Raw genomic sequence first — 17,415 nt, forward strand, 5'->3', positions numbered from 1 at the left:
CAGCTCCCTAATTTTTAATCCCGAATAGCAAAATAGTTATGTGAAAAACTCTATGTAGGATTGTATTCAAGGATCTCTGATCTTGAATTTAGGATACAGAATATAAAGTTACCAGGATGATTGATAATTGAGTTTAAGAAGTTAGTCAGGCACTCTATCTTGGGTTGATTGATATAGTGACCAAGAAAGAGAGAGAAAAGTAAGATGGAGTGAGAGTAGGCCCAATACATATCAACAAAATAATCATTATATTTCATACAAATACCGTAGTGGGTTCATATCTTCATGAGATACTTTCAGCGGACAAGGTGTTTGAATTTTCAGTTGTTGTTCCCATAATTACTTTTGAAGTACCTTGTGATGAAAAAAACCCCTCTGAACAAAGTCTGTGTATGCCCATTGCATCACAAAAGTAATTTTTACTTAGTTGCTGATATGTGTCTACGCTTTTTAGGTCATGAGGTATTTGATTGCCAAATGTTGATAGACGTTGGGCCTATAAGAAGGAAGGGGGATTTTTTACTGTTTTACAGTACTCATGTTTTGCAATGCAGTAGGTGTGAAAACTTATTTAGTCTCACACATTTAATGTTTAACTTTTTAAATTTCAATCCACATTTGGAGAAATGACAGGATCAGAGTGTACATGTACGAGAATGTGCTTCACTAAGGCTCCTGTACAGAGTATACAATGATCTGGACCCTGATCTACAAAAAACAATTTATTATTCCATAGAGACTGTGTGGATTACCAGGGGCCTGGTGCTGATACCTGTAGAGTTGCAATCAAACACATCCTTGAGCTACAAACCAAATGTAACTTGGATTTTAAACCAATCAAATAGGCCCATTTTGTATCTGCACATGATTTTCTTAGTTGCTTTTTAACATTCCTCTTTCTGCAAAGGGCCCCAGAAAAGTTATTTTGTCATTGAATGTTTTGATATTGTTTTGGACACTTTGACCATACACTGATAATTTGTATGACAAAGCTCATCTAAATTACATTTTTTTTCCTGATTACTTTTCCAGCGGATTTCACCGTTCAAGCATGCTACAAGGTGGACGTCCAAAATCGCATCTTTGTGACATCAGCTGGTGACTATGACCCAAATGCTATTGACCACAAGACCTGTGCAGATACCTGCGGCGCCCTTGAATACCAGTATGCTGCACTGACGATGGGTCGCTATTGCCTGTGCAGTAGCGATACCTACTCCGGTGCTGCCCAGGCTGGCACCTGTGACCGCCCTTGCAGTGGTGACAGTGCTCAGTTTTGTGGTGGTTCTGATAGCGACACGGTCCTCAGTATCACCCTGACACGGGCTGCAGTACAGCTCAACAGCACCAACGATGTCTTTGTTGTTGGTCAACCTCAGTCCCTTCAACCTGATGTCACAGGAGAAGCAGTGACAATGTCATTTGACTATGGTGATGGATCACCAGCCACGGCAGACGACGCAGTTCAGACAAAGAATCATGTGTATGCACTTCCCGGTCAATATGTTGCTAGCATCTTAGCCCAGAACAGCTATTCGGTAAGTTTTCTTTGCAATGGATGTTTGTGTAATGCGCAGAAATCATTGGTTTTATGACCTTTGCTCTTGATTCTGACCATCAGACAAGTTGCAAAAATTGCAAGTTAATTGATTTCTGGTATGATTAATGTCAGGAGATTACCAAGTACAGAAAGTGCAATAAAATCCTGCCAAGATACATGTACATGTACAAGACTCCTCATAATTTGGTTTACATGCTCTTGATGTCACATAAAATCAAATTGATATGGACTTATTCAGATAACAATTACAGCTTACATCAAATGTGCAAAGTTTCAGAAATCACTGATCACTGCTGATGAATGAAATGGTACCACAATTTGAGCAATAGAATATTGGACAATTCATAACTTACATATAATTGTAAATACGACTCCTGGGCTCTGTAATACAAATGTTTGCAATCAGTTCTTAAATGGCAATTTGGCCAATGGGGATCATAGTTGTATCTGCATTTACCCAAAACACAGACCACGAACCAATCAGAACTGCTTTACCATACTTACATTTCTTTGTAAACCTTTGTAGTACAGACTCTGGTGTGTAAGTGGTGTTCATACTGGGCATTAGCACATGGAATTCCCTTTCATCGTAGTGATGAAGTCTATTATAAAAGCTTCAGAAGTGACATCATTCTTCTGTTTTGTTTATTTGCACAGAGTGCCTTTGCAGGTACGCAGATCACTACCTACATGGGTATTACTGATGTTGGTATGGATTGCCCGGAGGTAGTCGAACCATCAACTTTGTTCTCCTGCTCGATTACAGTTACAGACGGTTCTGATATGACCCTGACAACAAACATCGGAAGTCCATATCACATAGGAAGTAAGTTTTAAATAATCTGCAATCTAATATATTAGGGAGATTGAATAGTTATTATTTATTAATTTGTTTTACTAACAATATTCTACTTGACATGTGTAACTCAATGGTAATCACTTCTGGAAATGCATTGATTTCCCTTGTATTCCATTGACATGGATATAAAGCAGAGAATTTAGTCTTGGGTTGAATATAAAAAATCATTACCTGTATGATGCATTTTTGAGATGAGATCATGCAAACATGTATTTTGTCTGTCTTATTGGTTAACTCAACACAAATTACCTCACAGTGACCCAGCCAGGGTTCAACTGAATGATGAGTGACCATAATATTCATACACCCCTCCTCCACAAAATTTGTTATTTTCCTAACTATGACGCCTCTGTACTAAATCATCAGTCTATAATATCCACATTCTCAGGTGGTCAAGCTATAGTGTATGTGTGTGCCTCTGCAGTGACGAATTACTTCATAATTACTTCGCCAGGATTACTTCATCAAGTTTATGAATTACCCCAAATCAGAAGTACCTACAGGCTAATAGGCATATAAATTGCTACAAATAAATGTTGAATTACAAATTATACAGATGTAGTTAATAATAAATATGGATCTGGGATATTGCGGCAGAGCAGTTTTGTCTGTTGGGCCATGCACATATTTTGCATCTTTCAGCGCTTCCCCCTCCTTGAGTCTTTATTTCTTTACTGACATATTTGCGTTTTTGCATTTTTTGTCCTTTCCCCACAGCACCAAATATTTTTTCAGTAGGGACTGTCTCCCAGTATGCCTTGTCAACCCTTCAGAATGATATTGTGGCATCTGATACTGTGTGGATTTTGCCTGGCCAGGAATTCCTTGATAATGGGGCTATCCGATCGGTCGAAGTCAACGTTGGAACTACCGGGACAATTCACTTTCTGGTATGGTCAATGAAGTGCATATTGATATCATTTGTTCTGCAATGGTATATGATCTAAGATTTATTGGCAGGGATGTAGTCAATTCCGGTACGTCTGAGTCACGAGGCCGCTGGAGAAAACATTCTCCCATAGACTTTGTAAACGCGACTCGGACCGAGGCCAAGGCCGACAAAATATTCCTTGAGGCCGGCCTCGCCTACATCCCTGTTTATTGGGTTGAAAGATTGTACAAAGTATCTGTTACATGTTTTACCAGGAATCCCACTCAATGTATATTAGGACAGCTATCCCTGAATTGCCAATTGTTTTTGTTATGCCTATAAAATGGTTGAGCTAGAGGGGAATCAATGGTTTACAGAATTCATGTTTGAAAGATGTGACACAGATTTTTGTTACGGAGCCTCTGTATCCTTTGTTTTTGCTTGTAATGAAACTATTTTAATGAATGTGTGGCCAGTGTGGTATATGAAATGTTATATTGAAGGTTCTCGCAGGCTTAAATTACTGGTTTCTTTACTACAATGTATTAGATCCTAGAACCATTCTGTAGCAGTGCAGGTGAGACATACTGTCTCATTGACAACCAGTGTTCATCATCTCCTTGTGGCTACGATACCTTGATGCCCACCAATCCCTTGTACCATACCTCCTGCGATTCATCCACGCATATCTTCTGTTTATCTGAACACCGCTGTGCATCGAAATCTGACGAGTCCGTCTGCGAGGCAGAACCAGATCGGTACGTTACGTCAACGGGTGATCCTCCACGTGCAAGCTACAGGGTCAGACATGTCATTACCCAGACAGCTACCTCTACAGGCTACAACTACTTCGAGATTCCAGTGGCAGACAGAACTGCCATTGCGGAAATCGGTGATGTCTTTGGTTTCGCTGTTGATGCAGGGACTGCCCAAGTCAGATACGATACAAGTGATGGAGCAGTGGCTTTCAGTCTCACATCGTCAACGCCCACTGCAGGAATGGAGTTTGTCTCTGGTTTTACCGCTGAGGCAAAGCAATTCCACATTCGAATAGCTGCTATTGATCCTCTCTCTGTTGTTCTGGAGCACGAATACCCTGATGTAGGGACAAACACCATCTCAGTAAGGGTCAATAACACCCTGGATTCGGTTGGTGTCACAGCTGATAGTGTGGTCGAGGTGCAGATTCCTATTCGCAGTAAGTAAAACAATGTTTTAACTCATCTCACACTCACATGTACAGTTTCTCCAATTCTCTCTCCCCTATCTATCCAATGTCGCTTCTATCATGTATCTATTCTTCATTTTTTCCCCAGCCTTCTGTTGTTTGTATATACTCATACTCTTACTCTGTTGTTTTGCCTTCCCATTTTAATGCTTGTTTCTAGATTTATTATTTTGTTTTGAGGATCATTGAAATAAGTGTTATATGTGATTTTCATTTGATTGTACTATGAACATGTATTTGATTAGTATCATCAAATATGCTGAGTTTATTATTACTTAACTGATGATGCTTTGTAACTTCTACAAAGGTTTAATCCACTTTTGTATTTTTTTCCTTTTATTTTCCAAAGGGTCTATTGGGCAAGACATACTTGCCCTCGCTCATTAAATTGTTTTTATTAAAGTCACACACATTTTTTTCTTGTTATCTTGAATTTGCAACCAATGTACATTAATTAATTGCATTATTGTACTATCGAGGATGTCATTATTAAAATGTTTTTTCTTGTTCTTTTCAGAGTATTTTATGTTTTGCTGAAATTCCAAATACATGCACAGGAACATCACCCTCTTTTTCAGTAATGCATAACTTTTCTTTTCATAATTCTTTTTTTTTCATCAAAACTAATAAACTTGTTATTTTCACAGATTGTATTGTGCTGTTCTACTGCTGTTTGTTTAATTTGGTGTTTGTCAAACATGTTTTAACTGGTATACATTTTGTTTTTCAAATGGCAGCATGGAACAACAACATGGAGCTGTTATCTATTAAGAGAAATTAAATCATGAATGTATTAAAAGATTCAAGTATTATTCTGTTATTATTTTGTTACTGGTATTTGTTTATCATTAAATGATTCAAGCATAACTCTTATGGTACTTTCAGTGCTCTAATCTAAAAACTTATCTTCCTTTCCAATAAATGTTATATTCTGTACATAAATGCGAAGTGTTGAATACACATAAATGTTGAATTTTAGAAGGGCTTATGTATTTTCTTTAAAAAATATTTCATTAACCTGCAACAGTGAAGGTAATTTAACCCATAGGCACATCCATTATTATTTTCTTTCTTCTGATTATTATTTGTAGATATGATGATAACTGTATCACCAGACCAGCCATACTTTTCTAGCGAAGCTGATATTTCATTGACAGTTTCTGTTGATTCGGGGGATCCAATAGACTTGGACATTGACTGGGGAGATGGCGAAATACTTCAGTTAACTGGATTGTGTAAGAAAACAAATATCTCTATTTGGGAATGCAATCGGTTGTGTAACTGAGATATTGAACACTTTGTTAACGCTTTATTTGTCTTTATTTTGTATTATTTTGTGTTTGATTATTATGTTTGCTTTAAAAAGAAAATAGATTAATCAAATCATAGATATGAAATCATAACAGAACTGCTAAGTGTTATACTTCATTTTCATCTGCCAAGATTTTAGGTTTTTTTCGTAGCAGTCTAAATAATTTTTCTGTAGGAATCCCTTTTAGTATTTAGATTTCAAAGTCTTTTGTCTTGTCTTGTTTCCAAAAAATAGAGAATACAAGTTGTTACTGTTTAATATTAATTGTAGTTTGTTTCATTCAAAATACAATCACAGACTTGCTTGATTACTAATTCCCTATTAACATACATTAAGTCGCCGCATCGTGAGCAGTGTTTAAATGCATTTTATGTAATGCCTGCAGCTTGTATAGGAGTAAAATCATGCCAATTCAAGTAATGCAAGGGCAAGATTTATTTAGAATTGTAACTATTCTGTAGACTTGGGATTCATGTTTTTCTTGCTCAGTTGCCTCTAACCCGAACTCTTTCTCTCTCATTGCCTTTCTTTTATCAAGCTGTTCTGCCTGTATTTGACCACTTCTACAATATCTCAAATGGCCAGATAACTATAACTGTGACTGCATCCAATCTCCATGGAAATGAGACTGCATCTGAAACCATCTACATTCAACATCCTGTACTCGAGGAACATTACAAAATCATGCCGGACACCCCCGCTTCCCATCCGTACCCCAGTCCAGAACAGGGTAAGGGTTAAATGTGTAGATCCCAGCTTACGTGACGATCTCAAACAAGTTCGAACAGTCCGAATACAAGAATATGACCACCCATGTGTAAATGATAAGTCACAATATACATATTGTGAGCAAAATATAGATGGTTTTCTGAATGGTGATAGGTTTTTTCAAGCATTAATAAGAATACACATTTCCACATGTAACTTTCACCCCTTGTTATTATGTTTCTATTTCCTTTCTTGACTTCACCATGAGCACCTATGCATGGTTGATACCAGTGTATTACAAATGTTCATATTAGTATTATCTGCTGATTTTGCCTTTCTTAGTGTAGATTTTCCGGAAGATGCTTACCTCTATGGTTAGCTGTGAAATTAAACCTAGATTTGATTATCAATACATTTATCATCCATTTTCTCATAGGTTACATCAACATAACAGTAGAACTCCTGGCATCAAATGGGAAACCGTACGGCACGGACCCAAACATCTCCTTCAGTGGTGGTTACTATGACAACAGTACCCATGTCATGACCTTAAACAACGAAGGAGATCAAGAGAGTTACATCAATCCGGTCCAGTTCCCGGGCACCTTCTATGTCACAGTGACCATCGAGAATCTTGTCTCTTCAATCACGATCATTGAAAAGGTATGACCAGTAAATGACCCTTTTGTAGTGTACACACCTAATAAAGGTATGAATCCCGCATAAACCAAAGTTCAAACCATATATTTGAAACGTCTCTTTGTGACTTTGGGCCATGGAGACTGGCATGTATTATGATTAAATCTATTTTTAAAGGAAGTTTATTTAGTTCCGGAGCCATCAAGTTCCAAAAAGTCCTCTTTTTTTCATTTCATTGTCTTTGATACCATATCTTGGCGTGATGGAAAACATCCACAACCAAAATTGGGCAGCAATCTGTTCACAGGGGCCAAACAAATTACCGTTTGAAAACCTACCTATAGCTTCATTGAAATCAGTGCAAATTGGCGTGGTTCCAAACAGCTAATTTACAGCCAATTTACTTTGATTTTAATGGAGCCTATCGAGTATTTGCCATACCTTTGGCTATTATGAACTGATTCATGCAAATTTGGAATGTGGAGGTTTATGCTGTACCAAAATATGGCCATGAAAATGCTGAACATTGATAAGGTCACACATTAATGTTTTATATGTTGTGGTAATGTTGTTGTGTGTCTTTTTTACCTCTAGGTTGAGCTGTATGGTGTGATATCCCCAGACATCTACCTGAAAGTCCTCTACCAACCAGAAATACCACCCAACGGTTCGCCAATAGCAGATTATGGAAACAACTACCCACTAGAGAGACCCATAGTATTTGAGCCTGTGTATTCCTCCGGTAAGATGCGTTTAATTTCAGAAGCATTTCCTTACCATCTGTTGACTTGATTCATGATTTTTGTCCTGTTTATTAATCACTTGTAGTTTATACCTCTCTTATAGTCAATTCTTTATTTTGAATGCATGCACCCCTGATTTTTTGTGTTTTATGGCTGAATGGCTGAATAAGTAATGATGATGATGAATTAAGAACACTTTGGTTCAATTATTTTGCTCAAAACCATTTTGCTTGAGTAATATACCATTCGACTCAGGGAACTTGTTTTTTATATTGTGTAAAATGCATCGAAGACCGTATGACTAATGTTTTCAAATTGTTCTTAAAATTTCAGGAACTAATATTACTTTTGAGTATCTTGACTTTGGTGATGCTGGTTCTGTGCCTGTGAATACCACTGAGGGTACTCTTGTGCACCATTATACAGCGGTATGTAGGAAATCTCAAGTACTAATTTCTTTGGATATTTAGACATTATAATATTTAACTATTGTGCATTATTAAAAGTGTATGTCAATCTTATAGGAATATAATAATCCTCTTCTCATAAGATTTGAAGACAATATCATAATAGACAAGTATAATGTACAGTTTTCTTGTAGGTACTTATTGTAGACTATGCAGCTGATTCGTATTTATTGATGTCGTTTTACATCACAATGAGTACTGGTGTATTCCTATTTTTTATGGAGTAGTAAAAGCTATTTATGTTAGTTAAAGGGTAATTCTTTATTGTACAACTGAATACTTAAATGTAACACATTCCTGAACTGATTTGTCTCTGCTAGCTGCTCCATATGAAAAGGTGTAATGCCCTCAGATTAACTGATAATCATCTAAGATTCTATTTGTTTCAATTGTCTTGTCTGCAGCCTGGAGAACACACCGTAACCGTTGCCGCAAGCAACCCAGTCAGCGAGCGGTACATCATCACTGCCACATTCCAACTTTTCAGGACAATCCATTCAATAGAAGTAACAACTGGAGACATCACCATTCCTAACCAGCCCAAGAACTTCTCCATCACTATCGGTCAGATCGGATACAACTCGTGTCTGGTCATTGACTATGGCGACCACCAGACACCCATAATGTACGGTGAAGCGGTATGCGATGGTCACTGGAAGTCGCCACTTGCAGACTATATAGGCCCTCTAACTAATACGATCAATCTTCTACATACATACGCAGACAATGGTAGTTTTATATTCACTGTGCGTGGGTTCAATCTCGTTAGCGACATCTTCATTGAAGAAGCCTTTGCGGTGACGTATCTCGAGTGCAACGTGCCAGCTGTATCCTTCAGCGATGCACACCCATATGGGACTTACCCAAGATTAGTAGAGACATTCAACTTTATAGCTCTGAAGACGGAGACCGACATCCGTTGTAAAATACATGACAACATCAAGACGTGGTCAGTGAGTGAATACAACAGTACCAATGGTGAGCTTATCTCTGGTCTCTCTCTGAATCTTACGGAGCTTGAACCGACTGACCCGTTCTATATCGGTGAAGCTAACACTGCGGACATCAAACTGAATCCGTACACCTACCCGCCTGGGTACTACTGCATAACATACTGCGTTGCCATGGATAGCAGTAAATTAGATGGTGTTGTCTTTAGGGCATGTGCTCGTGAGTACATACGTGTTTTGCCATTCAATCTCGAGGCCAGAGTTGTTGATGGACAGCTGTCGTCAACTACGGTTGGTCATGGACAGATCTTCACTTTAGATCCTGGGCGCTATTCATACGATCCTTCTATAGATCGTGACATCACTGACCAGGTATGTCATCAAACAATTGTGATTTAAGCAATAAAACCAAATGATTTATTGACTTGTATGTCTTAAAACCCTGTCCTCCCTTGTTTCACACACTGGCAGAAGATAGCAAAATCATAATTTTTTTTTATTTTGAGAGTTATGCATTTTTTTCACTTCATTTACCTTTATTTCCAACCTCACAAAGTTTCAGACCATTAAATGTTTTACTATATTGCTATTGTGATTTGTGAAAATGTTTATTTTTCTTTCTCACAAAGTGACAGCTTTTTCCTGTCAAGTGTTTTTTGCATGCAAAGAAAATAGATGCACATTCTCTTTCCTTTTCTCAAAGCGGCAGATTTACACGTTGATTTCAATCTCTGTTAATCTCACATCAGCGGTTGAATAAAAAGAAAAGAAATGATTAAAAATTATGTCAATTTTTTTTACAAGGCACATTCTTTATATATGGGTTGATACCAGTACATAGAAATGTCAAAGCGTTAATATAACCGCTCTTTTTCGTCATATTTTGAGTTTTATGGCATCTTGAGAGTGATTTTTTGCATCGAACCTCTTTACTCAAATCTTCCTTAATGACATAAAAAGGTGAAAACTCAATGATTGCTTCACGTAATTTCTGTCTATCATCTACTCACAAACATAGGGAATCACTGTATTCAAGTACTACTGCAAGCGTTTCTACGAAGAATATCGGCTCGACATAAACAAGAACCTAGTTGACACACCTGTGGATATCACAAGTGATGGAGGACTTGATGGAGGCTGCTTCGGTACTGGGCCCGGGAGACTGAATCATGATCAAAGTATTCTCAATCTCGATACTGGATTATTGAACTATAACATGACCTATGATATGACAGTGATCATCGAGAAAGGAACCGTCACCGGTGAGGTCTCGTTTCAGCTGAAAATTGTCAGTGGGAATCCCCCTCAACCTGTCATAAGGTAAATACTGGGATAATGAAAATGACTATCCTTGTGTATAGTGCTTACAAGTGTATAACCCCGGCATTGACTTTCTTCATAATAAAAGTCTTCATATTTTCTGCTTCAAGAATAAAAAAAAATAGGGTGGACTGTTGAATTATCAGGTCATCATTGCTCTGACTTATTTTATTAGACATTTTTTCTGCACATTTATTTTAAAGGGGGAAAATTCTCAATAATGAAATTTATACAACATGCAAGTCTTATTTTTCATCCAATTTTGATGATTTTTTTTATGTGTTGCTTGTTTCTTGCAGTCTACTTGGAATATTCCAGAAGATGATGATTATTTCATCTTTTTCCTGTCAACATTTCACAATATCATCATTCTATTTAATGTTTAATTTTAGGTTATCTGAAGGAACGCCCTCAACCTCAGATTTTAACGCGATTAAAATCAACCCTTCGGATGACCTTCGCTTAAGATCAGATTGTATTGCTGATTGTGATGGTGTGACATACCAATGGGATATGCTCTTTAACAATGGTACTCACGTACTGCCCTTAACTGGTTGGAAGGATTTAGCCACAGGTAAAGTAATATGCTGAGACAACAGACAGTGGATGGTATTATGACATCCTAGTCTCAACTCCAGGATAAATTAATATTTTAGTCCACACTTCTTAATGTATGGAATTCAAGGTTACATTTTTATTCAGTAATTATGAAAACGATAATATACAAATGAATTAATTGAACTTCATTGCGGAGTTATATGATACTTATCTCACAAAAGGAAATTAGTTTTACAAGAAATTTTCACTGAATAGTTGTGTTATAATTAACACTCCATGAAAGTGTTTAAGTTAAAATCAAGCTTAATCAGTTGTGGAACATACCACTCAATTGCATTTTACATTTGTGAGTGACCAAAGCTAACATTACAGTATTGATTTTCTTCATGACTCTATGAAGAAAAATCATTGCATAAGAGTATAACACTAATAATGTTAGTATGGGCCTTATATCTTTGCTGTAATTGTCAATTAATCTTTCCAGATTGTTGCCACCAGACTTCATAGCGGTAATATGCATGTAACTTGGGAAACACATATATCTTGTTAAAGGCTTATTATATATGTTTTTCGTTAGACCTCTTCCACCACCACCCTCTCTGCAAAATGTTTTACCACCTCTCTTTATCATTCTGAAGTTATGTTTAAATAGAACCCTTTCCAAAGTATTTGTAATGTACTTCTATTTAAAATTTTACATTATTTTACATGTAGGTATAACCACCGATGCAATCTATATCGAGCACTCGGCATTCAAGCTACAGCCATTGGTAGTGGACTATGTCATCCAGCTTGCTGCTACCAATGTTGGGGGAGTAGTTGGCATCACAGAGATTGAAGCCAAGTTGAACACACCCCCAGAAGGTGGTCAGTGTGATGTCGATTCTCGGTCCATCGAGCTCGGTGATTCTGTTTACATCAATTGTTTTGACTGGCATGATGAAGACGGCATTTTCTCTTACAGATTCTTCGGTAATGTTTTCTAAATGTTTGTCACTTTGAAAGGGAACTGTGAGTATGTAGGATACCAGCATTTCTGATATTTATTTCAAATTTATAGTTTTTAAATGTTAATAGAAATTATCATGTTGCTGTATGTAATCTTTATCATACAAAAGACATATACCTGCCCCCCCTGACGAACTTAAAAGACCTTTTTTGCCCCCCCTGACGAGCTTGAAGACCTTTATTGCCCCCCCCCCCCCCCTGATGAGCTTGAAGACCTTTTTTTTTTTTTTTTTTTTTTTTTTTTTTTTTGCTTGTCAAATTTTTTGGCGGCCGATTTTGCCCCCCCTGTGGAAAATCCTAGGTACGCCACTGACCACACACCAGCAAGTTTATGTATATTTAATTGCAACTCAATAGTAACTTTTATAGAAACATTGCTCAAAATCTTATGACAGGGTCATTATCATTGCAAACTAGTTTCACATAAAGAGACATACGAATTCGGATCATACCTGATAGGGCTGTATTATTTTGGGGAATTTATTAAGTTTGTTCTTTATCGTAATCTAGTATATCTGTTTATTTCTTGTAGTATTATGAAACATAGGTTTCTGTTGGTTGCATCATCTACAAAGCAATCCGTGATTGATTTCTTTTCTATATATTCTGGTAAATGTATATTTGATTTTTTGCCCTTTGTTATACAAGAGAAAAAGATTAACAAAATACAGAAAAACAAACAATCAGCTGTGAAAAAAAAGCACTTCCTATTGTATAATGAAAATTGCATACAACGGTTGATACATTGTTCTAATCCACAAGTGATGTTAATGGTGTCTTTATACAGCTGTTGATGGTGGTAGCCGCCAGCTAAAGGTCGTGGTTAGCACGGGGCAGGCCTTGGTGCAACTCGGGATTGGTTCAACGAACAACACTGTAGGAATCAGCGTCGTTATCATAGATCGCTATGGAGCAGCCACAGATGTTGATGTAGGAAATGTATATGTAAGTTCTTGTTCGCATTGTTGACTAAATGAACAATTCCAGTTTTAGTGATTTTACATCAGAAATCTTTAATGGAAAGATTGTATTCTGAAATTTTCATCTTGTTTAAGCCTGTAGAAGTAGCTTTATACATGTGCCAGAATAAAAATATGCATTGACAAGATTTTTCAGGAACCTGTTTTTTTATTCACAATTGGTAAGTGTATGTAATGAATGTTAGATTTCATAGAATTCTCAAATACCGTATTTTCCGGTGTATTAACCGCACCTTTTTCCGTCGGGGAAAACCTTGAAAATGGGGGGTGCGGTTTATACACGAACACAGAGAAATCCGACCTCAGAAACTTAATTGACTTGACGAAAATTTAGCATATATAATGAATGTGTGACATGTTTGAAACGTGGACTTGTAAAAAGAATGAAATAAAACTCACTTTACATCATCTCTGTCTTTCTCTTTTCATAATTTAATGATTTTTGTCGTGGCGTTCGCGGGACGGCCAATCCATGTTCGGTGAGCGCTCCTCGGTAGCGCCTGCTGGCATGGCTGGCCGGCGCTGGGCGCGCCGCAGCCTAGCGACGTACAGGGAAACTGAAGGCGGAGCGTCGCGCAGTACCGTAGACGTAGTTAAGATTTTACCCTCTTCTGTTTGACCGATCTGCTAGTGTAATTGACAGCTAATGTCATACCTCTAATACTGAACAGTAGGGCACTAAATTTTGAAGCTGCCTACTATCGCTTTTCCAAACCAAAAATAAGAAAAATCCCAGAAAGAAACAGAAATCTTGCTCGAGGCCTTTCTAATGTGCAGCTAACTAAACTTGAAGACTGTACGTGTTGAAGCGCCATCTACCGGTATTGATTGCTTTTGCAGCAATGGAGAACGTCGCCAATTAAGTCAAGGAAGCAATTCCTAGGATTTTAAATCCTCTGGCCCATTTTATGGGCGGGCCCTTTTCAGGGCCACCAATTCTCCAAGAAAGAATAATCTTAATACCCCATATGAAATAAATATTCAATGTTCCCTTAATATGATATACGATATCATTACAAAATAATAATATACGATATCATTAACAAAACTATATCAAGAAGACAACAAAACAATTAAAAAAAAAATTGTATTTCATCCACATCCACATCACATCATTTTTCTCATTTAAAAAAAAAACTTAATATCAATGCAAGATGCAATGCCCGATCGTCCTTTCCCATCCCCCCCCCCTGGCTGCGGCGACTCACGAGCAACGGGCATGCGCTCCCTCCATGTATGCTCAGAAAAAAAAAGTTAAAAGCCGACGTGACTGCTCGTCTCGCTCGGCCAACAGTCCGTTCTCAAATTATTTGGTCATGTGATGGTGTTGAGTTGCTTAAGTAAACACAATCCCAATTCGTCGTCAACAGGTAATAAGTCTGTTTTATGAGTATTTATGCAAAATTCATACGTCAGGACGAATCACTTTGGACGTACCAGAGGCAGAGCTCGGGGCAGCCGGCAGCTGCCCGTAGACTCAGCACCACGCACAGGCATTATCGCTGTGTATTGCATGAGCGAGATAATTGCATCAAAATTGTCGAAGTAAAAACACTTTGCATCGAACAAATAATATCTTTTCGTATATTTTATTGCTTCAGTATCACGGAGAGTGCATGAAGATATTCCTTCAAATATATAGAATATTACACAGATTTCACTATTTCTGGTTTCCTCAATTTTTTTTTTTTTTTTCCAAGAGTAAAAAATTGGGGGTGCGGTTTATACATGGCCGCGGTTTATATACCGGAAAATACGGTAGTCCGTATTGAATGCGGATCAGAATGTTGCGGACCTGGCAAAAAAATTGCATTCATGAATTGAGAAACAATCCGCAGTGTAGAGAGTAAATAGTCCTGATTATTGTTATGATTATCACTATTGATAAAACGTTCAAAATTTGTAGTTTGATTGGATTGTAGTACATAGTACAGACTGTGGACAGAAAATGAGTGACCTTCGATCGCAGAAGTTGCACACTTTGAGAGTCATGTTCATGAATTCAGAGATGAGCTGTCTTGTGGATCAAGTGCGGATCAAGTCTCCTAAAGCAGCTTTTAAATAATTCAAAGTATTCTTGTCCTCCCTATCTGCATCTAATCCAAAAGGGCTATAAGGGGAGTGTTTCATCAGCAGTTGTTGTCTGACAGGTTGCCAGATCTGGGGGGGGGGGGTGTTTCACAAATATTTAAGTATGACTTAGAGCCGCACTTAAATACCGAGTTGCATACGGTATGAAAGGCTTGACCTCATTGGTCAGATTGTGTCATGAGGACGCGCACTAATGTGTATATATTAATAAGATTGCGCGTTGCATATCATGTATGCGTTGGCATTTAAGTGCGACTTAAGTCATACTTAAATCTTTGTGAAACACCCCCCTGATGTTTTTTCTTGATTGTAATGAGGCTGAGAAATCCCAACTCCTGTGGTACATGTAGCTGTTGGATATAACATCCGACAAGTCCTTTCATGAAACGCTCTCCAGATCAGGGCCGGTATTCAATTGACAGTATTGATTTTGTATCTCACTTTGCATTTTACTTGGCTAAGCAAAATGTTTAAACATCGAAGTATTTTACTTTATCAAGCCAAATTTAAGCGAAATACTTACTAATAACTATTGGGACAACATAAAGTTTGAGCCAAATAACATGCAATCTATGAATCCATCTGTGCTTAGAATGTACATGACTGTGCATATTAAGTTTGTAAACTGCACGCAACCCAGACTTAAATATGGTACTGTAGGCGGTTGACTTTAGATTTAGGCAAAATACTTAGTAAAAAAATGCAATTGAAAGTTTAAAAAATGCAATTGAATACCAAGGATGTATATTGTATTTTACTTGAGCAAAATACTGAGTTAAATCTTTAAATTCTGTCTTGAATTGAATCCTGGCCCAGACCTTTTACAAAGCATATGTTTTATGATATAATCTTTCATTTTGATCTGATAATGACTTCGAACAATAAAAATCAATACATTTACCAGAACCTATTACTTGCTTCAATATTCTCAAGGTGAATCCTGGACGGAAAGCAGAAAATATTCTTAACGAGGATACTGTGACAGACCTTTTGAGTTCATACAGTGAATTAGAAGCCGAAGGGAGCTTAGTGAGTGTCACAGTAAGAACCGGAATCGATATTTCAGCTCTGAATTATGATGCAACAGTTACAAGTAAGTGAGCTTGATGGCTAGTAGATTTCTCCCATGTTTTTCCTTTGATATTAAAGTCATTGTATCCTCATAAATCATAGATGGCCAAATTCCATTTCTAACTTATTTTAAAAGGAAAAAAACATATATTTTTGTAAAAATCATGTATATCTTTGGTCATGGGTTTCACTAGCTTCATGACACCTTTTTTGGCAGCTTATGTGATAATTGCTGCTGGTGCAGCAGTATTCTATTATTTTTACCTTCGCAGTGTTAATTGTTAATGATTTAATTTCATTTCATTTATTAGTATCTGCTTGTCATTAGTACCGTTGTTTTTGTTGTTGTTATTTTTGTTTCAGATGGCAGATTTGACACTGAAATTGAAACACACTCTGTTAACCTAGGAACAGAAAATGATACTGTTACAGAACTTGTAAGTTCAGTGAATGGCATGATATCATTTTAATTTTGCTTAATATAATTTATTTATTGTTTTTGTTGTTATAAATAATATTAATTATTATTATTATTAGTGTTATCTTCATTATTATTATTATTGTTATTATTATTATCATTATTATTGTTGTTATTTTTAATATTGCGATTATTATCATCATTATCATGACAAGTATTATTGTAAATGAAAAAAAGGAACCAGGTATACAATCTGAAACACATTATTGTAGAAATAAATATGTGTGTATAATATATATTTAATATACTTTTTATCATGCTGGTTTCAGTTATGTGTTTCTTGTGTCTTTTTTTTTTCATCGAAAGTCATCATCCGCAATACGTGAATTAGAAGCACAGAAATTACAGAAGACCACGATGCGTGCATATGTGAGTATCATCAACAAAATTTAAATGGTAGAACTGATGAATTTATTTATATAGGCTATATATATATGCATACATCCTACGTAAGGGCGAAGTCTATGAATGGGTTTATTCCGTCATAATACACATATAGACGTAAAGACAAAGGTAGAGGGCGTAAAGGCGCAATGTTACGAACATTGAAAGAAGACCAAAAAATTCACCT

General features: G+C 36.9%; 1 protein-coding gene across 1 annotated transcript in view; it reads left to right on the plus strand.

Moving 5' to 3' along the window:
• The first annotated feature begins 656 nt into the window (after positions 1–656).
• Positions 657–17,415, plus strand: part of LOC129270363 (uncharacterized) — a 37,580-nt gene continuing 20,821 nt past the window's right edge. Inside the window, exons 1-18 of the mRNA XM_064106064.1 lie at positions 657–684; positions 1,033–1,538; positions 2,219–2,387; positions 3,138–3,310; positions 3,841–4,489; positions 5,611–5,754; positions 6,370–6,561; positions 6,976–7,202; positions 7,773–7,920; positions 8,255–8,349; positions 8,793–9,710; positions 10,357–10,658; positions 11,051–11,232; positions 11,931–12,188; positions 13,012–13,169; positions 16,229–16,388; positions 16,730–16,803; positions 17,151–17,213. Coding sequence (XP_063962134.1) covers positions 657–684; positions 1,033–1,538; positions 2,219–2,387; positions 3,138–3,310; positions 3,841–4,489; positions 5,611–5,754; positions 6,370–6,561; positions 6,976–7,202; positions 7,773–7,920; positions 8,255–8,349; positions 8,793–9,710; positions 10,357–10,658; positions 11,051–11,232; positions 11,931–12,188; positions 13,012–13,169; positions 16,229–16,388; positions 16,730–16,803; positions 17,151–17,213 — 4,446 coding nt within the window. The remainder of the gene's footprint in view (positions 685–1,032; positions 1,539–2,218; positions 2,388–3,137; positions 3,311–3,840; positions 4,490–5,610; positions 5,755–6,369; positions 6,562–6,975; positions 7,203–7,772; positions 7,921–8,254; positions 8,350–8,792; positions 9,711–10,356; positions 10,659–11,050; positions 11,233–11,930; positions 12,189–13,011; positions 13,170–16,228; positions 16,389–16,729; positions 16,804–17,150; positions 17,214–17,415) is intronic.

The sequence above is a fragment of the Lytechinus pictus genome, chromosome 10, assembly GCF_037042905.1.
Source record: "Lytechinus pictus isolate F3 Inbred chromosome 10, Lp3.0, whole genome shotgun sequence".
NCBI classification, from domain to species: domain Eukaryota; kingdom Metazoa; phylum Echinodermata; class Echinoidea; order Temnopleuroida; family Toxopneustidae; genus Lytechinus; species Lytechinus pictus.